Here is a 24,557-nt window from a genome sequence, read left to right as displayed (position 1 = left end):
AAATAGGACTCTGTTTGCAAGCATGTGCCGGAGAGTTGTTCCTTTCCGCTATATTTGTAACATGTACATGTGGTTTAATTCAACAAGAGGACCAAAGGGGACATTTTTCCATCAGGTTGTGTCCCCCGCCCCCCTTTTCTTTAGTGTTGTCTCTGCCAAACCAGCTGGCTGGCTGCCACCCGCAGCTCCGCGGCTGGTACCAAATGTGACAGGGGTTGAGAATGTTTTCAGGCTAGTCCAGGATTGGTGCCTGGCAATAAACTGAGAGAAGCCCTGGCTGGCCCAGTCATGCTCACATGTTGGCTAAGGACAAATGTGGCTCCTGGATCCAGATATCGGAGAGAAACCAGCCACAATTTGAAATGGGGGGCAGGCGTCCCAGTAGATACGGTGCTCCTGGACGCCCCCCGATTGTCTGAACTATCAGGCTACTATCGAATTAGCTGCAACGGGCACCCTGACAAACCCCTCTGCAGCCAACCTTTGGGGCTGGGTTTCAGTGACTACTGAGCAACCTTCGTCAGGGACCTGCTACGAACAATGACAGCGAGTAGCAGTGGGCAGCTGCCCCTCCTACGAGGAGGCAGATCAGTTCTGATCCTCTTCATTTCCTGAGCACAGACTGGAAGCGTGTTTTAGCATGAAGTGCCTCCAACTTAAATGTCTGAGCCTTTTGCTTTCCTGTAAGTGACGTAGTGTGCAGGCGTTGGGGCTCTGGGGCTGGGAGGTTTTTGCAAGGTGGTGACCACGTCACCGCTTGACTTATTCAAGCCTCCAGAGACTCAGAGCTTCTTCTGTTGCTCCAGAGCCTGCTGAAGTCAATGGAACGGAGTGCATTGAATAGTGGCAGAGAATAATCTGACTAGAGATTGCTGCCTTTGCAATGGGCCCTCCAGACCCAAACCCGCAGAGAAAGAGCAGAGCCCTTCTATGGCAGCTCTGGCTTCAATGCAACAGGCAGGCCCTGGCCCTGAGAGCTCCTGGATGACAAGTCAGAAACATGTTAAAAACAACGAGCAGTCCTGTGGCACCTCAGAGACTAACAAAATACTTAGCTAGTATCACGAGCGTCGGGGGGCAAAACCCACCTCCTCAGATGAATTACAGCCCAGGGGTGTGCAGTAGAAAAGGGAACCTCAGAGGCCTTGCTTGGCTCTGGACTACACATTTCTCTGTGATTACGGGTCTTTTCATCTTGTTTAGCTTTGATAGAACTCTTGAAACTCCCAAATGCTCCTCACTGCCTCGCTGATGAAGTAATTAGTCCAGACTCAGGATTCCAGCCCACCAGACGGCTGTGCTCCAAACGGCCAGTTTCAATAATAAATAGACAAATAAAGCAGATCAGAGAAGAAGAAGCTGTCAGTGGCGCATTTGGTAGAAATAGACTTTGGGAGGTAGCTGTGCACAAATTCAACACTTGGCCAGCGGGAACAGCTGCACTTTTCTGACCAGACTTACAGGAAGATGGGGATAATTCTTCTCAGCATGGCAGCTGCCAGTGACTTCCGCCTAGCACGGGGCTCCGTGTGCGACGGGCGGCGCACACAGGCAGCAAGAGACTGTCCCTCGTCCGAACAGCTGACCCTCCAGCCGACCGGGCCAGCAAACGAGGGAAAAGGCTCAGGGACAGATGGGGACAGGGAAGTAGAAAGAGCCAGAGTAGCAGCAGAACTTGGCATGCTGAGCTGGCTGCCAGGAGCCCACAGGAAGCTTTTGGGAATGGAGCAGTCTGAAAAAATCGGGGCCAGTTGTGGGTGGGGCAGTGAATTCCATCGGGCTGTGTCCTTTCTAGTGGCCTGTCTATAGATCTCTGTAGAGCTCTTGGGTTCCTGCGCTCTCCGTAGTCTGTCCAGTGGAAGCTTTGGAGTTACCTGCTCCTGGAACTGCTCCCGTCTGTGGGCCCCATGTTCATGGGTGTTCACCATGCTGTGTGTCCCTGCGCTTCTCAACTTCTGAGCACTTATGGGACTCCCTGTCCCCCATGGCACTGCCTGTGGCTGACGGCTCCTCCGTCCCTCGAGCACACAGACTCGTTACGTCACCGCTATTGCACCCCGGGAAGGGCCTCGAGCGATCACGTAGTTCATCCCTAGTGCTCACAGCAGGGCCAGGCACCAGCTAGACCATCCCCAGCAAGTGTGTGTCCCACCTGCTCTTAAACATCTTCAGTGCTGGAGATTCCACTACCCCCCCAGGCCGTTTGTTCCAGTGTTTCACCCCCTGACAGGCAGGAAGTTTTTCCTAACGTCCAACCTAGGATTCTGCTTTCAGTGACATTTATTTCCTTGCTGCTGCCGTGGACTCCATGAACAATCCCTCCCATCACCACTCTGGCCGTGGGGCTTTCCTTGACTCTGCCGTGGGTATGTGCAGTGGGTTGGAGTGGCCACCCACTGACGCCGAAGGGGAGGTGCCCCTCCCAGAGCGACCACAGGGGCGGACTGGCTCGGCGGGATGCCGGGAATTACCTGGTGGGCCGTCGTGTCCGGGTGACACTGCCCCCACTCCGAGCGGCTCCGCGTCCGCACTGTATGCAGCATGCAGAGCCCGACCCGCCACCTGTGCCGCGTGCCGGACATGAAGCAGGGGCAGGGCTCAAGGGGCACGCAGGGGTGATGTCAGGGGCAGGGCCGTTCTCAGCCCATTTCCTGGGCCTATTTTGATTGCCAGTGCGCTCCTGGCTGACCAGCTTACAGCATGGAGCACTTGCCTGTGCAGTGCAGAGCACACTTAGGTGCAGAGCTTTTGTACAGCCCAGTCTGAAATCTGCCCAGTCCACAGAGGTAAAATCCACGGAGCACAGCCCCAGCCGGATTACACGCTGCAGTGACTCTGCCGTCCAGAGCGCGCTGTGGAGGATGCAGGCAGGAGCCATTAGCTGGCTCTGGAGGAAGGAATGCTGGTTCTGTGGGGAGATAATGACACGGGACACATGGAGCCAGGGCCCCTGGGGTGGCCGACTCTCTCCTCAGCTTTAACTGAGCCTGCCTTGCCTGGAGGAGAGGCGCTAAGTCCACAGGGTAAACCACTTTCTGCCCGACCTGTCTGGTGCAGGAACGGTCTCCACCAGTGCAGCCAGGACAGCGAAGCGAGGGCTCGGGGCGGTCTCAGCACCAGCCAGGAACGTAGCCATTGCACATGCCCTTGGTGTAGCGAGCTGTTTGTGGTAGCAGACAGGCCTGGGCGCAGCTGCCAGCCTCAGCACGGGCCACGTCAGCTCAGAGAAAAGTCACCTTGCTGTGTGGAGTTTCTGGGGAGCTGAGGATTCCACATTGTGTCCTGGCTCCTCGTGCACGGGAAGACCTGACCACTCAGCAGCTGAGGGGGCAGGAGAGCACTGTGAGGCCCGGTGTCCTAAGGGGCAGCTCTGCGAAGCCTCATCGTGCACATTACATCCTCCGGATGGCAGCACCGCCAGGCCGAAGAGAAGGCCACAAGCGGCTGCAGGCAGAAGTAGTGAGGGCAGGGATACGGCTTGGTGGCTGGGAATCTGACACAGGATCCAGTCTCTGAAGACCAAGTGATCGGGCCACAGGGAGCCCTGAAGTCCCTCAGCCAGGGAGATACAGAGGTGGAGTATTCAGTGAGGCAACGATGACCCTAAGGAGTCACACGCTCCCAGGCCCTGGGAAATCGTGCTCCCGTTGTTCTCCTGCCAAGTGTCCGTGTGTTAGGAATGGAGGAAGCCCCTGAGCCGTGGCATGTGCTGGCTCCTTTGTTGACTCCCCAAAGTCTCCTCTTTCCTGGCTGGTGCCAGGCTGAGGCCCAACAGGCGACGTCCATCCGTCCGTCCATCATCTTCTAAGTATTTGACCTCTGACAGGTTTGCTTCTCTGACCAAAGGCCAAGGCCAGGTCTGAACTTTTCCCAGCCGTTTGAAGATTTTACAAACCCGGCCCTGCTGCCTCCACCTGGGGTTTATTAGGCAGGAACATGAATAGAATCTGTCACTGAGAAGTGTTTACACTAAAGCACAGAGGAATCTCCTGGCAGGAAGCTGCTCTTGAAGCCAGACGTGCTGCCATGGCTGATATCGTCCCGTTGGCATGGAAATGGGAGCCGGACCCGGGTCTCTTGGTGAATGTTCAGTGCCACGTACCCTTGGAGGCTCCCAGGTTTCCCCAGGAATTGGCTGCCGAGCCTGCGAAAGAGCTGCTCTTGCAGCGCACTCCCGGGCACTCATGCGGCTGTACACGGGCTGGCTCGCCAGGGACCGGCGCCCATAGGGACCCTCTCAGTCTGGCAGGGAACTGGGGAATCGCCACCTCCCCTGAGCAGCAATGGGTCACAGCCTAAGCGGGGTGTGAGTAGGTCACACTTGTGTGCCAGACAGTGTGCACTAGAACGGGACAGAGGGCCAGGCGGAGCACAAGCGGAGAGCAGAGGGTGGGGTGTTCATTGCTGAGCTGTGGGATGAGGAGCAGGTCAGATGCTCCCGCACGGCCTGTCTACAGAGAGCAGGGGAGCATGAGGTAGCAAATGTGACAAGTCAAGGGCACTTCCTCCTCCGCCGAGCACCCCAAAGTATTACCCACAATGCCTCAGCAACGGTGAGCCCCTGTCAGACTCACTGACGGTGCAGGGTGACTCCTGCCACTCTCAGAGCTGCAGCCTTTCCCTGTCACTCAGCTCAGTCCCTGGGCCCAGGCTGCCGAGGGGCCCTTCGGGAGACGCAGCCCGAGTCCCCTGGCACGCCGAACGGCTCTGCTTGTGAGCATGGAGCTGGCCGTGCTTCCAGGTGCCCCGTTCGGTCTGGATCACACCAGGAACTGGGCAGAGGGGGCAGTGCCAGCGGCCTGGCTCCTCTCTCTGCCAGCTTTCTGGCTGCTGCTGAGCTTCCCCTCCTGGCTGAAGGCAGGAGTGACAGCAAGTTTGGGGTTTCCCAGCCTGTTGCTCGCTGGCCCCCCTGGGCTGGGGGCGTGGCTCCGGCATGCATTTGGGGGCGAAGTCCAGCACGGGAAGACCTGGAGGCTCCCTGGCTGGAGGTCCAGGCCTGGAAAAGCAGATGACGATTCAGGCGAGGGACAAGGGGGCCTGGCTGGGAGAGAGCTGCTCTGTTGTGGGAGAGATTTCCCCTGCTGGGGCCTGCCTGGTCCCGAAATCAGTCGGGTTTAATGGGGCTGTGAGCCCTGCGGATTGAGCCCATTCTGCTAATCCTGATGCCAGCGAGGTCACTAATAAAAACCTCCATCGACTTTAGTGGGAGCCGGGCCCATCGCTGAGCCTGGGGCCCAGGAGAGCACCTGCTGGCTGCATGCCTCGGACGCATGAGCAGGACTCGTGGCCAGCTGCACAAGCCATTCCCACACTCCCGTTATTGATCAAGTGAGAAAGGAAAACAAGAGGCGGAGGGAGGGGTTAGGCCCGGGACAGAGATTTACAGCCTGCACGTGGGGAAGTCTGCATCATGCCGAGGAAAGGAAAGTCCAGCGGCCCACAAGTGGCATTTATTTATTAAGACGAGGGCGGGTTTTGAGGGAGAGATTTATTGTGGAATCTGCCTGTAAAAGTGCTAGAAGTGAAACGTTGCTCAGAGCATGTGTGGTCTTCAGATCCTTTCCCCTCTCCGCTGAAACGAAGGCAGAGGCCATAAAACTGCCTTCCCGCCAGCTGGTCTTCATGAAGCCGCTGCTTGCGGCATTAACGTGCACGAGCGAGGCTGCTCCAGCCTAGAGCTGGTGACCCAGTCTGGCCATGCCTGGGACATGCTGTAGACAGGCACCATCCCCTCCCCCAGGGAAACGTGGCTCCTGGGGCGAAGCGAGAGCGTTCACACATTGCCTTTTCCCGAGGCGGGTGGGGGCTGGGATTCTCCCGCTCTGCTCTGGAGTTATTACGTCTCCACCCAGCCAGGAACAGGCCTCCAAGTGGCGGTGACTAGACCCGCTCGCTCCGCTCCAGCCTGCGAGCTGCGCAGGCAGTGTGGCTCCCGCAGCAGAGAGGCCCCTCAGGCTAGCCAGCTGTGAGTGCCCCGGCAAGTGGGCAGGAGGGGTGGCTAGCCCAGGCGACACCGCTGCTTCTCTTGCACTGGCTGGCATCTATCTTCCTGCTCCGGGAAGCAGCCTGTTGGTGGCTCTGTGGCCCTGTCACAGTGCCCACGGGGATTGCGTGGCGATGGCAGCTTGGCGCAGTCCCACAGCCGAGAAGTCAGGCTGACTCCATCAGTCCACGCTGTGACACGTCCCCTGTGCACTGCAGAAAATCTCCGGAGTCAAAGTACAAGAAAACTGATAAACGCTGGTCTCCATTGTGCTCCTTTCACCTTCTGAAATTGCAGTGGGTCATGCACAAGATGGGAATGAGCTCGTGGAGGTTCTTTCTCGCAGTAACCCTGACAACCTCCCTCATTACCGGCTCCCAAAGGAATATCTTTTTTGTGATGTAAAGGGAGTTAGAGCCATAAATCCTCATGGACCAAGATGACAGAATGAGCCCTTGGAATCCCTAATTCCTTGTATATAATATGTCTAGCGTCTACATAACATTGATTTGCGATTTGCTGGGCATAATTGCTTCTGTTCAACATCACTGAGTTGTCTTCAGTACACATTGTTCTGCCATTTTTTACAAGCAATACAGGGACAAGTCCCAGAGCCTGCATGAATCTCAGCCAATCAGGCAGCTTTCTGTAACGGAATTAAGTAGCAGAAAGTAGAAAAGCTAATTGGTTCATATTGATCTTTTTCTTTGGTAATTTCAGTGGGGACTTTGGTGGAATCGTTAGACCTTGACTCTGAGCCATGTGTGTTCTGTGTTTTCTTCTTCTGGGGCTTGATTTTCCTCTGCTGCTTTAGCGGCGAAAGGCCAAGGCCTTTGGAACAGGATTGGTATTTAACCTCAGCTCTGCAAGAATGGGCAGGAAGCAGCTTCTGGGACAAAGGGAGTTTACTGGTCAGGAGGCGAAAATACCAGACTGTCCGGGCCAATACCGGACACCTGGCAACCCTGGGCGTCTCTGACAGCCCCCTCCAGCTGCGCAGTGGGGCTGGGAGAAACGGGCTGTTTTGGGCACCAGAAAGGGGGTGCTCTTTCTCAGCAGCGCGCGCCAATCATGCCCTGTTCCCGTGAGCAGGGGGCACCTCAGCGGGGAAGCACAGCAGGCCGGCGTATTGTGAGCGCACCGCGGCAGGAAGCTCCCGCCTGGAGAGCTCTTACCATGGCCACGTGGCTTGTGCTAGCACAGCCGGTGTGTCCTTGTACACAGGAGCTCGGCAGCTCCCCGGCAGATGGTTCTGTTGCTGCCAGCTATGCTCCAAGCCCGTACCCTCCTCTCCCGCCACCCCGCTGCCAGGCTGGGGCTGTGCGCTAACCCCCGGGACCGTGAGCGTTTAGCAGGAGATGGGAAGGCGCAGCCAGGGGGTCCCGTGCATGCTTGGGAGCCTCTCCCCTCGACCCAGGCCCCAGCGTGAGGGGGAGACCAAAGAAATGGAGCCTGAAAGTGGTGGAGACGCACATCTGCGGATGTTGCCCTTGCTGTGTGTGGGGGAGTGTTAATTCCCCTGAACAGGATCCCAGGTGCCCGCTGGGGTGGTGGCAGCAGGGAGCCAAACTCCAGGCATTTCTGGAACAGCCTGGTCCCTGACGCACTCAGGTAAAGAGACGGCGCCTGCCATTTCAGACAGCACCTGCCACCCCTTACACATCCCCCTCAGCAGCAGTGGGCAGCTGGTGCCATCTCTTGGTGAAGGAAGGGAACGGGCTGGGGAGCAGGCACAGAGAGGAGACGGGAGTGGGGAACCTGGCTGGGGGAGCAGCTCTCCGTGAGCCGAAGCAGGGAGGAAGCCGGGGCAGCTGTGGCTGTGGTGTTTTATTGTGCCCCTCTCCTGCTGCCTCTCCACCAGAATCTTCCTCCGGTGGCAATCTCTCCAGGGCCTCTTGGTAAATACTTGCCAGTGGCTGACCCACTCCTCTTAAACACCCTTGGCCCTGTGGCCTCCAGCCCCCTCACAGCAAAGCGTCGAGCAGAGAGGGCAGCTTCTCCACATACCGAGCTGGTGCCGCTCTGTCCTGGCTAGCCTCATGGCTCTGAATTCAGCCTTCCTCTTTCTGCAGCCTCCAGGGGCACCACACAGCAGTCAGGAGAGATGGGACAAATTGGAGGAAGCCCAGAGAAGAGCAACAAAAAATAATTCGAGGTCTAGAAAACATGATCTGGGAGGGAAGATTGGAACAGCTGGGTGTTCAGTCTCCCTTTGGAGAAGGGAAGACCAAAGGGGGATGTGATACCAGTTTTCAAGTACAGAAAAGTTGGTTAGAAGGAGGAGGGAGGAAAATTGTTCTTAACCTCCGAGGACAGGAACGGAGCAAGGGGCTTAAATTGCAGCCATTTCAGTCTATTTGCAGCTCCTTCGTGGTCCTCCCTCTCTGGTCACTCAGCTCCAGTTACTGATTGTCCTTGGGCAGTTAGTGCTTCCTTCTTGGAGGAGATCTGTGTCTGTGCTGAGTCTGACAAACACGCTGGGTTTTGGGAACCAGTCGATGGCATCTGTGATCGTGTTCCCAGTGGGCTCCCCGGGCGCGTGAGCCTGCCTCGCTATGGCCACATCTCCACTTGCGGGAAGCTCCACGCTGCTAGGGATCTGTAGTTCGCATCAAGGGGAATGGGACTCTTGATTTACTGTAACTCTGAATGAAAATTGTGCCGCTTGTAATCAATCTTAGTCGGACCCTGCCCACTCGCACTGCACAGCCAGGCTTCCGAGTGCTGAGACACCGCACAGCAGAGCTGCGGCGTGGTGTTAGCTTCTTTTAGCATGTATGTTTATTCTAACATGCCAGCATGAAACACGGCCATCTGCAGGAGAGTAAACGGAGGAACCAGCTGACCACTTGGGTGAAGCTGTTTCCATTCCCTGAACATCCCTCAAACCAAGTGCACCCGTGCGCCGGGTGATTGAGTCCAGACCCTGTTTATTTGGGCTGGAGAAAACACACTGACAGGTTCAAACAAATATTACAAGAAGGGAACTGATGGCTCAGGTCGAGTGGGGCTTCTTTCTACGGCTCTGATGGGAGGCTGTTTCTTCCCCAGCCTCCCGCATTCGGGCCTGGAGCTGTTACACAGCGGTACCGCCGTCTTCGGGACAACTGTCCTTTGCAGCCAGATTCCATTGGCGGGCTTCCAATCTGCCGTCAGAGACGGGCACTGCCGGCAATTGCTGTGACCAGACTTGGGGTTAAGTGTGACAGGCCTTCTTCCTTCTAATTCTAAATCTGTTCAACTCGTTTTGTCTCTGCCTGCAGAGCGCTCACTGGGAAGATGGAGTACCAGGCCTGCGCAAGACTCACGCCACCCTCAAGAGGTTAGTTTGGGGCAAGTTTGGCCTCTGTTCAGTCAGGTGTGGTTAGAGGATGCCTGCAAGAGTGTGGGACGGCTTATGGCATGAACAAAAGGCCTATTCCAGGACTGAGCGTCGGTGGAGCCAGGACGCTGGCTGGGGAGCTCAGATTCTGACACAAGATGACCGGCCGTGTCTCTGGCTCTGTGCGCCGTGGCCCGTGAACTCCTGTGAGGGGGGGGGCTTCTGCTGTTCATCGTCTGATTGCTCCAGAGCATTTTGCAGGAATGGCTGACACATCCGAGCAGTACAGACCGGGGGGGGAGGGAGGTCTTGGCTGACACATCCGAGCAGTACAGACCGGGGGGGGGGGGGAGGTCTTGGCTGACACATCCGAGCAGTGCAGACCGGGGGGGGGGGAGGAGGTCTTGGCTGACACATCCGAGCAGTACAGACCGGGGGGGGGGGGGGAGGTCTTGGCTGACACATCCGAGCAGTACAGACCGGGGGGGGAGGGAGGTCTTGGTTGACACATCCGAGCAGTACAGACCGGGGGGGGGGGGAGGTCTTGGCTGACACATCCGAGCAGTACAGACCGGGGGGGGGGGGGAGGTCTTGGCTGACACATCCGAGCAGTACAGACCGGGGGGGGAGGGAGGTCTTGGTTGACACATCCGAGCAGTACAGACCGGGGGGGGAGGGAGGTCTTGGCTGACACATCCGAGCAGTGCAGACCGGGGGGGGGGAGGAGGTCTTGGCTGACACATCCGAGCAGTACAGACCGGGGGGGGGGGGGAGGTCTTGGCTGACACATCCGAGCAGTACAGACCGGGGGGGGAGGGAGGTCTTGGTTGACACATCCGAGCAGTACAGACCGGGGGGGGGGGGAGGTCTTGGCTGACACATCCGAGCAGTACAGACCGGGGGGGGGGGGAGGTCTTGGCTGACACATCCGAGCAGTACAGACCGGGGGGGGGGGGGAGGTCTTGGCTGACACATCCGAGCAGTACAGACCGGGGGGGGGGGGAGGTCTTGGCTGACACATCCGAGCAGTACAGACCGGGGGGGGGGGAGGTCTTGGTTGACACATCCGAGCAGTACAGACCGGGGGGGGGAGGTCTTGGCTGACACATCCGAGCAGTACAGACCGGGGGGGGGAGGTCTTGGCTGACACATCCGAGCAGTACAGACCGGGGGGGGGGGAGGTCTTGGCTGACACATCCGAGCAGTACAGACCGGGGGGGGGAGGGAGGTCTTGGCTGACACATCTGAGCAGTACAGACTGGGGGGAGGGGAGGTCTTGGCTGACACATCCGAGCAGTACAGACCGGGGGGGAGGGGAGGAGGTCTTGGCTGACACATCCGAGCAGTACAGACCGGGGGGGGGGGGAGGAGGTCTTGGCTGACACATCTGAGCAGTACAGACCGGGGGGGGGGGGGAGGAGGTCTTGGCTGACACATCCGAGCAGTACAGACCGGGGGGGGGGAGGAGGTCTTGGCTGACACATCCGAGCAGTACAGACCGGGGGGGGGGGGGAGGTCTTGGCTGACACATCCGAGCAGTACAGACCGGGGGGGGGGAAGAAGAGGTCTTGGCTGACACATCCGAGCAGTACAGACCGGGGGGGGGGGGGAGGAGGTCTTGGCTGACACATCCGAGCAGTACAGACCGGGGGGGGGGAGGAGGTCTTGGCTGACACATCCGAGCAGTACAGACCGGGGGGGGGGAGGAGGTCTTGGCTGACACATCCGAGCAGTACAGACCGGGGGGGGGGAGGAGGTCTTGGCTGACACATCCGAGCAGTACAGACCGGGGGGGGGGAGGAGGTCTTGGCTGACACATCCGAGCAGTACAGACCGGGGGGGGGGAGGAGGTCTTGGCTGACACATCCGAGCAGTACAGACCGGGGGGGGGGGGAGGTCTTGGCTGACACATCCGAGCAGTACAGACCGGGGGGGGGGGGGGAGGAGGTCTTGGCTGACACATCTGAGCAGTACAGACCGGGGGGGGGGGGGAGGAGGTCTTGGCTGACACATCCGAGCAGTACAGACCGGGGGGGGGGGGAGGTCTTGGCTGACACATCCGAGCAGTACAGACCGGGGGGGGGGAGGAGGTCTTGGCTGACACATCCGAGCAGTACAGACCGGGGGGGGGGAGGAGGTCTTGGCTGACACATCCGAGCAGTACAGACCGGGGGGGGGGGGGGAGGAGGTCTTGGCTGACACATCCGAGCAGTACAGACCGGGGGGGGGGGGGAGGAGGTCTTGGCTGACACATCCGAGCAGTACAGACCGGGGGGGGGGAGGAGGTCTTGGCTGACACATCCGAGCAGTACAGACCGGGGGTGTCCAGTAACACTTTATGGCCTGGGCTGTATTTCCAAGTCTCTCTAGTAGGCAAAGTGCGGCAGCCGCGCAAGGAAAGCGAAAGAGCTGCCTGCCCTGTTCGGGTCCCTCCTTCACTTTGCCACAGTGGGCTGGAAACGCCCAGGCCACTTCTCTGTTACCCAGAGTTGCTGGTTGCCACGGAAGGTGTCACGTCCTGCCCACGGACACAGAGCGGAACTGGAAAATGGACAAAAGACTTTGCTGGTTTCTCTCCCCCCCCCCCGAAGAGGTGCTGGCAAGGGAACTCCTCCGTCAGCTGAGCTTGCAGCTCACAGCACTAAGGGGAAGGGAACAAAAACCCCTAACAAGAGGGAACTAGACGCTGATGCTGCTTGGACTCTGGGGGGCACGAGTTAGGAGGCATAAGCAAAAGACTCCCCGTGGTTAGCCCTACAGGGCAGTATGGAAGATTGGGTTGCCTTTTGAATCTGTTGTGAACCCAGACCAGCTGCCGCCACACTCTAATGCAGGGCAGGTATGCAGGGCTCTGGATAAAGAAACTGGCCGAGACCTCTGCCATGTACTCAAGGCAGGCACACACCTGAGGCTAGTTACCAGCTTGCCTGAAGGAGCAGGCTAATCAGACACCTGTGGGCTGCTTTCAAAGGTTTCCCCAGGTGAGGGAGGGGGAAGGAAAAACGTGGAGGCCGGGGAGCTGGGTTGCTGGAGAACTGGGTGAGAGCTGAGAACTGACGTGCTCGGGTACCAGAGGAGAGGTCTGGGAGGGATCCTTTGGGGAAGTGGCCCAGGGAAGGAAGCTGCCAGATGGGGAGCAGAAGTCACCCTGTGTGTTGCTGCTATGATAGGGCCCCTGGTCTGGAGCCTGGAGTGGTGATGGGCCCAGGTTCCCCCAATCCCCCCCAATACAGAGCCTGCCCCTGAGAGGGGAAACCGGGCCCATGGGGTTCACCCCGTACTGTGGACTAGCCTGGGACCAGGGTGGCTCAGTAGGCCATGTGGAGGGCCGTGCTGGCTGCCACGGGGCGGGAGCTTGGCCATGCTGTTTCCCTGTGTGAACCTTGTAGTTACTGCTCCTTTCCCATTCGGTCTCTGTGGTTCGTTACAGGCCTGGCCGCGAGCGCTGAGGTGCAGCTGAGCGGGGGTAAGTGCCTGCCCTTTGGGCGCGGGAGGGAGTAGCGCTCCTGGGTCTGTGGGTGCCAGGGGCCATCTGTGTCCTGAGGTGGTGGGACAGATCGGCATCCCCCAGGGGACTGTCCGGGGCTCCCGGGGCCGGCGTCATGGCGCTGAGGCGTGTACCTGTGGTGACCGGTTGGTGAAATCAGCGTCTAGGGCTGACGGCCCTTGTGGGGCGTGGGCCATGGGTCTGACGCCGGCACTCGTCTGCTGAGCCACTGCAGGATGCTGACAGCCCGCGGCCAAGGCTCCCTGGTGCGTCTCTGCGGCAGGGCTCAGGCTGCCGTGAAGGCGCTCAGCCAGGAGAGGGGCCACGCAGAGTGACATGGCTGCTGAGCTCCACGTGGAGCCTGGCTGTCTTGGCTTCCCATGTGGCAGAGCAGTTAGTGCCCGGGGCTGCTCTGAGCCGGCCCCCGTCCCGCCGCAGCTCGGGAGGGAGGGACACGAAGGGCCGAGCCTCGGGGCGCGGAGCAAAGCGCACACTGGTGACTGCAGACTCCGCAGTGTGAGTGGGGTGTGAGCCGCAGCCACGTGGCTTGACTGACCCCGGACTTGGGGAGGGGTGACACCCTGCCTTCGCCAGCCCCTGGGTGCAGCGCTGCCCAAGGCCTCACTCATCTCCCTCCGTCCCCGGGGCCAGGGAACATCCTGGGAGTGCAGGGGGCCCCGTTACAGGGGGCATGCAGGGGTGCCCTTCCTATTCCTGGTGCCCTACACAGCCCGAGCTGTGGGCAGAGGGAGGGTCACCCGCTTCGTGGGGGGGTAAGCTGCTCTTCAGGGGGCTGCAGGGGCAGGAGCAAGGCAGGGAGGCTGACGGGGGTGGAGACAGGGTGGCCTATTGGCAACTGGTGCTGGAGGATGGAGCGGGACTCCCAGCTTTACAACTCAAAGTCTGGAGGGCCCGGGGAGGCATCCGAAGGGGCCCATGGCCAATGTCACACCTGCTGGCAGGGGAGCTGGTGGCAGCTGATGAAGAACATAAGAAATTAAGAATGGCCATATTAGGTCAGACCAAAGGTCCATCTAGCCCGGTATGCTGTCTGCGGACGGTGGCCAGCGCCAGGTGCCCCAGAGAGGGTGGACCGAAGACAATGATCAAGCGATTTGTCTCCTGCCATCCCTCTCCAGCCTCTGACAAACAGAGGCCAGGGACACCATTTTATCCCCTGGCTAGTAGCCTTTTATGGACCTAACCTCCATGAATTTATCCAGCTTTTCTTTAAACTCTATTATAGTCCTAGCCTTCACAGCCTCCTCTGGCAAGGAGTTCCACAGGTTGACAACACGCTGTGTGAAGAAGAACTTCCTTTTATTAGTTTTAAACCTGCTACCCATTAATTTCATTTGGTGACCTCTAGTTCTTATATTATGGGAACTAATAAATAACTTTTCTTTAAAATCATGAGTGGTGTGGAGAGGGTGAATATAGACCTCTATCATATCCCCCCTCGGTCTCCTCTAAACTGAAAAGTCCCAGTCGCTTTAACCTCTCCTCACATGGGACCCGTTCCAAACCCCTCATCATGTTAGTTGCCCTTTTCTGAACCTTTTCTATTGCCAAAATTTCTTTTTTGAGGTGAGGAGACCACATCTGTACGCAGTCTTCATGGTTTTATACAGGGGCAGTAAGATATTCCTTGACTTATTTTCTATCCCTTTTTTAATAATTCCTAACGTCTGGTTTGCTTTCTTGACCGCCGTTGCACACTGCGTGGATGTTTTCAAAGGACTCTCCACGATGTCGCCAAGCCCTCTCTCTTGGGTAGCTGTAGCTCGTCGTATGTCTAGCTGGGGGTATTTTTTCCAATGTGCATCACTTTAAACTTATCCACATTTAATTTCATTTGCCATTTTGTCACAGTAGCCGTCCCTCGGCACCTGGAACATGCAGGGCCTGCAGCCTGGTCGCCCTGGGGCTGGAGCGAGAATATTCTCTGCAGGCCTCAGGCAGGGGCAGCCGGACAAGGCTGCCTGAGGCAGGACTAGTGCCAGGGCTAAGCAGGCCCCAGGGTGGAGGAGTTGGGGGTCTCCCTCTCTGGGGTCCGAGGTGCACAAGTCTGTGGCCAGCCCAGGAACAGGCCCGGTGAGGCTGTTTCATGCTCTGCTCACGTCCCCCCGCCAGAAGTAGAGCTCTGGGAGCTGCTACCGGCGCTCTGGGGGGCTGGTATTTGAGCTGAAAGAAGAGCGGAGGAGGTGGCTGGTGGGCCCAGCTGGAGCTGCACCTGGCTCTAGAGGGCGAGCCGATAGGGTTGTGTGTTCCCCTCTCCTCTTTGCTTGTCTGGCCGGAGCTTGCTCCGTGCTAGAGCGGGGCGGCTTAGCCAGCGAACGGGAGGCTGACCCTTGGCCCATGCCCATCAGCAGAGTTTGTGATCCCTGCTCCCGCTGCTGCCGCAGGGTCCCCTGTGCAATCAGGCTGCAAGTGTTCATGGTTCCCTCTGTGCCCGGGTGTTTCTGGAGAGGGTCACCTTTCTTACGGGCTGCCTCCCCACAAGCTGCTTGTGGCAGAAAGCATGCGGGCTGGGTGCCGGAGGGACAGGGTAGCGGTGTCAGCACACCTGTCCTCTGCAGCTGTCGTGGGCGTTAAATGCCCTGTTTGTGTTAGGTACCAGGGCTCAGGGCATGGTAGCCCAAGCATCCCGCTGTCTGGAAAGGCACTGCTCCCCAAAAGGGGCAGACCCGTCTAACGACTGCGCCTGGCTGAGTAAAGGGCTCTGCCAGCTCGTTAACTGACTTCAGAAAGCCCAGGACTGGCAGAGCTCAGCGATCCCAGCAACAAGGCACCTTTGCGAATCTGCCTGCACAGGCCTGGCTGCCTGTGTAGGGCTGCACGTCCCCACTGGCACAGCTTGGTCGTCTGCACCCAGGCTTACACCTTAGCCGGGTTTCTGGCTCCTGGAGATCCAGATCTGTGATGGGGTTATTTTGAGAACAGCCAAACCCTGGTTATGGGACCTCCCTTGTGAGTCAGGTTCATCTGCGGCTCTTCTCCGGAGTCAGACAGCTGGCTGGCGGTGGGCTTCTGATGGCAGTCGAATGGCCCTCGCGGAGGAATATTTCTTCCAGCCACACCGTGGACTCTTCCTTCATGCACTTCCAGCTTGATACTGAGCCGCAATGTTCCCTTTAATTTTTTCCAGCTGTGTGTGGGATGAATTTTGTTCTGTGCACCAAAGCATGTGTGAATGTGCACCACCAATAGAAACATTGGCCCTATGCCAATCATCTGGGCGTCATTTGGATCTCTCCTGAGCAGTGTTCATGCTGGGGAGGCGTGGAGCTGGAAGGATCAAGTCAGAGTCTGCTTTACGTGATTCCTGTGGCTGGGTGCCACATAGCTGTAGCCGTGTCAGTCCCTAGAGGCTAGCGAGACAAGCGTGCGTGTGCGGTAACATCTGACTGGGCCAGCTCTCACCAGCACAAGTTCGTCCAACAGCCGGCAGTACTGCCTCTGCCCTGCCTCTCGGACGCGCTGCCCAGGGTCAGTCTGAGCTGTCAGAACCGGCCCTGGCGTCAGAGAAACCCGGCTGCCGGCTTCCTACGCCGGAGGGACTCCGCAGGGAGCTCTAGGCTGAGTGCTGGCCATGCTGCACTCGGCATTCTCACTGCTTTGTGTACTGCAGCGCAGCTGGCAGCCCCGTGCCACGGCCCGCTGGGCTGGGCGCTGCACAGAGCTGTCTGAGCACGGAGCCGCCATGCCCGGGGGCCCACGGGGCAGGAGTCCTGGTGAGTGGAACTCGCATCTGTGCAGAGGAGCTAGTGAGAGTGGAGGCGCGGTGCTCCCCAATTCCCACTGACGCCCGCAGGCCCGTCCCAGCAGCCTTGAGCTGGCCTGGCCCTGACGAATCTCGCCCGGTATAACAAGCCCCACTTCCAGTAATGAGCCACCGCTCTCCCCTTCGGCAGCGCTTCTTGTTCAGAAACCGGAACCGCGAAGGCAGCGTCTGTGCGGACTGAGGCTGTGGCAGTGATCCCGGCTCTGACCCTCTGCGATTTGCACATCCGTGCCCTCGCCTGGCAGGGCCGGTTGGAAAAGCCCCATTTGCACGGGAATGTCCGGCTGAGATGCGCTGGCGGTTGAAGTGTCCGTCCCCTAGAAGTGCGTGGGGGTGGGAGGCAGCAGAGGGGCGCTGTGCGTAACAAGGAATTGCCCGGGGCGGAGGGGCTGGGGTTGGCATGCTGGAGCTCTCCTGGAACGTGCAGACACGCCGCTCACGTGTAAGGCCAGTAATGCTGTTTGTCCCCCCGAGTGTCTAAGCCCGGCCTCAGAGCGGCTCAGGCACATCGAAGCTTTCTAACCCTTCTGCTCCGTGCGTCTTTGGGAAACATTTTCAGTTCCTCAGACAGGCAGAATGTTTATAAATTTTGGCCTCCTCAGTCACTACATCGGTCTTTATTCTCTGAGGCCACAGCCTGTACTTGCACTCAGTGCTGCCAGGATACACACAAGAGGCTTAAGAAAAGCTCTGACTTCTCCGGGTTCCATTCTTTTCGAGTGGCAGAGTAGAGTGGTCTGCCTCCCGCTCCTAGTCAGGCTGCCTGAACTACAGTACCCCACAGACTCTCCTGGGCCAGCCAGCGCCTTCCCAGCACATGGGTCAAAGCTAACAATTTAGAATGACAGGTGACGTTCAGCTTCCAAAGCTGTTTTCAGCCAGCGTCCTGCCACCATTTAGAGACAGGGACACTTTCCTGGATCCTCCTTATGGGCTGTTGCTGGAATAACTGAACGCCTGTGGTCCTTGGCCAATAAAAGCGCCCCAGGCTTACACTATAAATAGCAGTACTGTTGTAGTCTGTGACATCATTCTTTGCACTCCCTTAGCATCGCATAATGATGATGATCAGCTCCATTAGGGGGTCCAGGTAGAGGCCCACAAATATCTCAACTGTAATACATGCAAATCATGGAGGGGAGCTGAGTCAAACTGACGATCTCGCTGAAATCCCAGCTCTCCAAAGCCATCCATCATAAGCGATAAGAGTCCTGTTTGCATTAGACAGGACATTAGAAATTGGCTGATGCAGACTGTGCCCTTAGGAAAACAAAAATGACTTGGCTCGGAATGTCTTGGCTCCTAACGTCGGTTACAGATTCCCTGACTATAAGTCTTACTGGTTTTTTTGTAATTCCCTGTTTGCAAAACTGCTTCTTGCAGACTAGACAGACTCCTTCTCCCTCCCAGCTCCTGCAAGTTACAGCAGCCGGTTGAGCAAAGTCCTCTCTGGTATTGCAGAGACCCGTGGGGGGCCTGGGGAGATGGGGGTAAGTAACCCTAACCCACTGCTAGCAAGAGCTGAGGGGAAGGGATTCTCCCCAGTGGGGAAAACCAGGCCACGTCCACTCCTCTCAACGCAGCTGGTTTCTCAGGTGGCCTGAGCACGAGGAGCCCTTCCTGCAAGGAGCGCTCATGGTGGAAGTGTTGCCAGAGGTTTCCGAATCAGGGCCAGTCCTGCGCAGTGGCGTGCAGCACTCCAGAGGGCAGGCACAGGGCGCCGATGGATCCCTGCATGCTGGAATTCAGTGGGGCTTTGTGTAGGTGCAGGGGCCCATCCACACAGCTCTCTGTTGCACCGGGTGCTTAGCTGAGAATCAGCCTCCAATCCCAGGGAGAAGCGTGACAGAGGCAGCTCCAACAGGCCCTGGCAAAGAGGCAGAGGCAGCTTCTACCCTACCCTGGCAAAGAGAATGTAATAGACACGTTAACTCCCCGCCTGGCCCTCCGGTGCCTTTCCCGGGCTGTCTGCAGGGGGCGCGGGAGGAGACGACGCGTTGTTAGTGAGGGGCCGTGGGCTGGGAGCCTCATTGTGTGCGCCTGACCGCTGAGTGTTCAGAACCGGACCTGGCACACCTGGGAGACGAGCCCCTCGGAGCAGCCACCTCCCCCTGGGCCGACATCCACAGCGGCCTGCGGTGGGGCCGCCTTGCTGCCGGAGGAAGGAGCCGCTTGCGCTTTGTTTCCTGCCTGAAATCCAGTCTCTCCAGAAAGCCTGGAAATGTCTTTGCAGCTGGGCGCCGGCAATGCTTCCCTTGTGCTCCCGCTGCCAAGAACACGCTGGACTCAGCCCAAGGCCGCGTAGCCAGCCAAATCCCCCTGCTCTGTCCAGGGTGGACCCTCACTGTGACAGCAGGGCCTGCTGTTGGCTGGGGCTGGGGATCTAATCTGCCAACGGCTCCGCACTCGAGAGGAAGCGGCTCTCGCTGCTCGTGCCCGAGGGAGAAAAGCCTCGAGCGCTCAGGTTGTAGACGCCCGCCAACAGGCGCCGTTCCTGCCGGAGGCTCTGTGCAGAGGCTGTGGGGGGAAGGCTAACTCGCCTTTCCTGAAGGCCGAGCACCATTGCCTGAGGGAGGCAGGATGCAGCAAGGCCCTGGCCAGGGGCTCAGGCACTGGCAGTTAACTCCGGGCAGGGCCAGCTGTTGTGTGAGGCTGGGCCAGGCCTTTCCTAAGAAATCCGCCTTGGCGCTGAGCGCTCGTGAAACTCTGGCTCCTGCTGTTTCTCCTCCTCATTGCCGTTGCCCCGGCTGCAAACGTGTCACTTCACTCCCCTTCCTCTCGACCACCCCGTGTCCGGGTCGACTGAGCTCTCGGGGCAGGGGCTGTGCTGTGGCTGATAGTGCTTCATGTCACGCCGTGGCGAGCACAGAATCCTCTCCCGCAAACAGTCGCAGGCTGCACTGTCTCCGCAGGGGCCCTCCTCCCATTGAAACCGCCCGGGACCCTCCTTGGGCCAGTCCCCACTGAGGTGCAAGGAGGTGGGAAAGTGACGATGCAAATGCTCAACCATGGTGAGGGCTTGCCAGTGCGAGGGAAGGGGGCAATTGCCCAAGGGCCTTGAGCCCTTTAATCGCTGCTGGAACCCAGGACGGCACGCTGAAGGGCTGGCGGGGGAGGCCAGCCTTTCTGGGAGCATGGAGATGCCCCCCGCCCATTACCAGGATCATAACCAGGTTTATGTTTCCTGTGCTTCCCTGCTCTGTCTGCCTGGCCCCTCGCCTGGAAGAGCGTTGGGGCAGGGCTGCCCTGGTTCTGTGCTCACACGGGGCCTAGCACCGCGGGACCTCAGTCCCCACGCTGTGGCCTCGGGGTGCGACCTCTGATGGTCAGGAGAGCAGGCCTGCGGCTGGAATGCTTTTTCAACAGAGAGCTGCTTGTTCACCCAATCAAACGCTCTCAATGTGGCTGAGACTTTCCATTTTTCCCAGAGGAGAAAACTGAGCCAAAACATCTTTGGCACTCAGTTTCTATCCGCTCCCTCTTCCCCTTTCCCAGTCCCCAGGACGGGGCGGGAGGACCAAGCAGGATAGAGAAGGGCAAGAAGAAAACTGTCAACAAAGAGTTTATTTCTGTTCTTTGGGGGGGAAGATCAGCTTTTCAATGACATTGACTGGAGAATAAGCAGCATGACAAGGTTTCCCTGGCTTTGCTCAGGCCCTTAACTCAGGCCGGATTCGTTTTTCTTTATTTCAGTCATTGCTCTGGGGAGGGGGGTTCAGTCTGCAGGCTGCCCCGGGGAGAGAGGCCAGCCCCAGCCTCTCTCAGTGCAGCAGATTGGGCCAGGGAGAAGCGTCTCCCCATGGTCCCTGCAGCAGGCACAGCCAGGGGAGGGTGCATGGCCCCAGGACAGACAGACACACAAACTCTCTGAAATATATCGTAGATAGCTGTCCCTTTCTCCACCCCGGCCCCTGTTGGCCCAATGGGAGTGTCATGGGATAAGAGGGAAGATCCTTACATGGACTGAGAACTGGTTAAAATCCAGGAAACAAAGGGTAGGAATAAATGGTAAATTGTCAGAATGGAGAGGGGTAACTAGTGGTGTTCCCCAAGGGTCAGTCCTTGGGCCAATCCTATTCAACTTATTCATAAATGATCTGGAGAAAGGGGTAAGCAGGAGGTGGCAAAGTTTGCAGACGATACTAAACTGCTCAAGGTAGTTAAGACCAAAGCAGACTGCGAAGAACTTCAAAAAGATCTCACCAAACTGAGTGATTGGGCAACAAAATGGCAAATTAAATTTAATGTGGATAAATGTAAAGTAATGCACATCGGGAAAAATAACCCCAGCTAGACATACAATATGATGAGGGCCAAATTAGCTACAACTACTCAGGAAAAAGATCTTGGAGTCATCGTGGATAGTTCTCTGAAGATATCCACGCAGTGTGCAGGGGCAGTCAAAAAAGCAAACAGGATGTTAGGAATCATTAAAAAGAGATCGAGAACAAGATGGAGAATATCTTATTGTCCTTATACAAATTCATGGTACGCCCACATCTTGAATACTGTGTACAGATTCAAAAAAAGCTATACTGGTATTAGAAAAGGTTCAGACAAGGGCAACTAAAATGCTGAGGGGTTTGAAACGGGTCCCATATGAGGAGAGATTAAAGAGACTGGGACTTTTCATCTTGGAAAAGAGGAGACTAAGGGGGGATATGAGAGAGGTCTATAAAATCATGAGTGGTGTGGAGAAAATGAATAAGGGAAAGTTATTTACTTATTCCCATAATATAAGAAGTAGGGGCCACCAAATGAAATTAATGGGCAGCAGGTTTAAAACAAATAAAAGGAAGTTCTTCTTCACACAGAGCATAGTCAATCTGTGGAACTCCTTGCCTGAGGAGGCTGAGAAGGCTAGGACTATAACAGCGTTTAAAAGAGAAGCAGATAAATTCATGGAGGTTAAGTCCATTAATGTCTATTAGCCAGGCTGGGTAAGGAATGGTGTCCCTGGCCTCTGTGTGTCAGAGGGTGGAGATGGATGCAGGAGGGAGATCGCTTGCTCATTACCTGTTTGGTTCACTCCCTCTGGTACACCTGGAATTGGCCACTGTGGGCAGACAGGCCACTGGGCTGGATGGACCTTTGGTCTGACCCAGTCTGGCTGTTCTTGTGTTCTTAGCTGTCCCAGTCCCCATCTCTGGTCATTGCAGCCCTCCTGGGGTCATTCTGCTCTCTAACTCCCTCCTCCCAGACCCCACCCTTTCCATTCTGAGACACAATCACATTCACACCCCATTGTCTTGGCACAACCGAACCCTGACCTGGCTTTGAGTTACGAGAAGAGGAAGGTGCCTACTGAACGTGGTGGTCCTAGCTGGTACTGTTTAGGAGGAGTTATTGAACGGACGGGCAGACGCACGTTTCTGCAGTAAGAATTCTTAGCACTAAACACTCCTGTCGTTCAGAAGTGCCTGTATGTGAACTGCGCAAGGCAGCTTGGAGTGGATTTGTGCTCTGGGCATTTGCTGGTGCGAGGCAGTGGTGGCTGCTGGTGCGAGGCAGTGGTGGCTGCTGGTGCGAGGCAGTGGTGGCTGCTGGTGCGAGGCAGTGGTGGCTGCTGTTACTTGCCTGGGCCTTTGAGAGAAGCTTTCCCGGGACCCCGAGTGGCGGGGCCTGTCCCTTGCAGCCATGTGTCCGCGCTGCCCTCTCGGGTGTGTTGGTGCAGAATGTTGCTTTCCCAGGGGAGACGCTGGGCTCTTTGCAGTCATTGCGGTGGCTTGCGTGGGTCCGAGCCGGTGCACTGGAGACGGCATGGCAGAGCTGGCAGGACAGGGCGAGTCTGGCTGCAGACTCTGCCGTTGTAACTGAACCAATGACCTAGGTGTTTCCACCTGTGAAGGGTCCAGTCGCGAGCCCTGTGGCTGTATGTCTCCCCTGGGGCGGGCTCTGTCCTCGTCTGCGGCCCCCATTCCCAGCGTGTGCACGTGAGCAGCAGTGGAAGGGTTAAGAGGCAAAGCTGACATTTCCCTGCCTGACGGAACTCCACACAGCTCCCCTTGTTACGCTTGACAGATGTGCAACAATAGACAATGCGCCCAAGTTAGGAGCCAGAAAATAGCGAAGAAAAAATGTTGCTGAGCATTAGCTGGCGTGGCCAGGAGAGCGGAGCTCTCCCGTAACAGCGCATTGTTCTCCGGGACATAAATCCCCATTGATACCAACACCACGACACCGAACCCCTTTCTAGCGAGAATGCGCCTCATGAATAACCCCAGCCTCCTGCTTATCAGCTTCCCACTGAGGCACCAGGCTGAAATCCCATGCTCCCTGGCCGGGCTCCGTTACATGTGGGCCCTGCAATGCAGTCCCAGCAATGGAGAGTAGAGCCAGGAAAAGCAGCCGGTGCAGGCTGCTCCGCACAGAGCAGGCTGGCTTTCGGCAGCGTCAGTCAGCACGCAGGCCTGCTTGGCAGGAGACCTAGGCTGTGTCCTTAACTGCAGGATTCTGTATCGAGCTGTGACGCTCTCCTCGCTGGCGTGGGGCGTGGGCCTGAACTCCTGAGCTAAAATGGGCCTGCCGGGGTGCCAGGTGGGGGTGGAGGAGGAGCTGTCTTCCCCTTCTGCCAGCGATGGCCTGACCTGGGGCAAGTCACCTGAGATCTCAGGCCTGTCTCTAACTCAGAGCAGAGCCTTACCCCTTCCTTTCTCTGTCCCCTCTGCCTGGCCAGTCTGCTCGGACCAGCGATGGGCAGCCTAGGCTAGTGAGTGGCCCTCCTCCATCTCCGTGGACTGCAAGAGTGTTGTAACCGAGACAGTCCCTGGGGCAGGGCAGTTTGCTCACGGTGCTGGCATCCCTGGAATTCACGAGGGGTCCCGACTGAACCGTAGCAGCGCTGGGATTGGCTGCGGGGGGAGCGCACGGCTCTCACCATCCGTGTTGTGTGCAACCAGCATGCACCCCACGTCACGTGCTCGTCCTTTGTGTGTGTCGCTCTAGTAATACTGGGAGGCAGAAACCAGCAGAATCGGGCAACTCCAGGCATGGGCAAGAGTAAGCAAAATGGCTCGTGGGCTGCACCTAGAACCCCGATGAGCCCCAGGGGCCCACCACTGGCTTAGGCTGGGACGCCCTCCTGTCACAGCTTTGTTCTCTTGGTCAGGTGACACACAGGCCCCGTGGCTCAGTAAATGATTTACAGATACCCTCCAAGAAGCTTTCCTTCCCCCCTCTGGCTGGGGAAAGGAGCCCGTGTTGGAGCTGGTCCCGAGTTCCCTGCAGCGTACCCAGAGCCGAGTTAATCCCCACGAGAAAGGGAGTGAATTTCACCTCGTTTTGTTCCCGGCAGAGCGTGAACTTTCCAGACACGTCTGCTCTCCGAAACGAGTTGTGGATGTTTCCAGGGTCTGTCGATCATTTGCAGATGGGTCACTGTGAACAGTCCCAGCTGGGAACTGGGCTTCCGCACTCTGCGGGGGAGTTAGGTGCTTTTGTCCCTGTTCCTGAGCAGGTTGCTGACCCCACGCCCCAGCGCACCCGCTCGTGGATTTGCCTGGGGGGCGTTGGCTTGTAACAAGCTGTGTTCTCTGGCTGCAGACATTCCCGTGTTCGAGTGGGACTCAGCTTCCCGCTAACCAGACTCACGCGCGGGCCTGTTCGCTAGAGGCAGTGCGAGAGGGTCTCGCTACGGCTCTTTCATGGGAATACAAACCGTGTTTCCCAGCGCCCCGCAGCTCGGCTCTCAAGGTGACCTTGCACAGGCTGGCAAGGAATGCAAGCGTGGCTTCTAGACCCGTACAGCTGGCGTGATTTTCGCAAGCTCCGGCATCTGAGCCCTGCTTGGCTGCTTGAAAGCGCCTGGCTATTTCTGGAGCCTGCGCTCCTCTTTCAGAGGAGGCCGTAGTTGGGTTTTCTTTGTCTATAACCAGCCTCTCCTGCTTGGCGCTTCTCCCGGGCAACTTCCTAACGTCCACTGAGCTGCTGCTGTGCATGTCTCCTGGCCAGTGAGACACCTCGGATCGGTTCCGGGCAACTC

At 57.7% G+C, this 24,557-nt stretch overlaps 1 protein-coding gene across 2 annotated transcripts in view; it reads left to right on the top strand.

Annotated features, from left to right (window-relative positions):
- The window catches only part of LOC102452957 (secreted frizzled-related protein 1), a 270,863-nt gene that overhangs the window by 81,509 nt on the left and 164,797 nt on the right, over positions 1 to 24,557 (top strand). The window contains exons 1-2 of one of the 2 annotated variants that reach the window (XM_075910929.1): positions 12,088 to 12,344; positions 12,736 to 12,771. Coding sequence is in view for 1 of the 2 variants with exons in the window: in XM_075910928.1 (XP_075767043.1) it covers positions 9,247 to 9,305 (59 nt within the window). In the remaining variant the exon portion in view is untranslated. Of the gene's footprint in view, positions 1 to 9,246; positions 9,306 to 12,087; positions 12,345 to 12,735; positions 12,772 to 24,557 lie in introns of those variants that run through there. The other variant, XM_075910928.1, reaches the window with a different exon arrangement.

The sequence above is a fragment of the Pelodiscus sinensis genome, chromosome 28, assembly GCF_049634645.1.
Source record: "Pelodiscus sinensis isolate JC-2024 chromosome 28, ASM4963464v1, whole genome shotgun sequence".
Lineage (NCBI taxonomy): Eukaryota > Metazoa > Chordata > Testudines > Trionychidae > Pelodiscus > Pelodiscus sinensis.
Note: the sequence above shows the minus strand (reverse complement) of the source record. Positions and strands in the feature narration are given on the sequence as shown.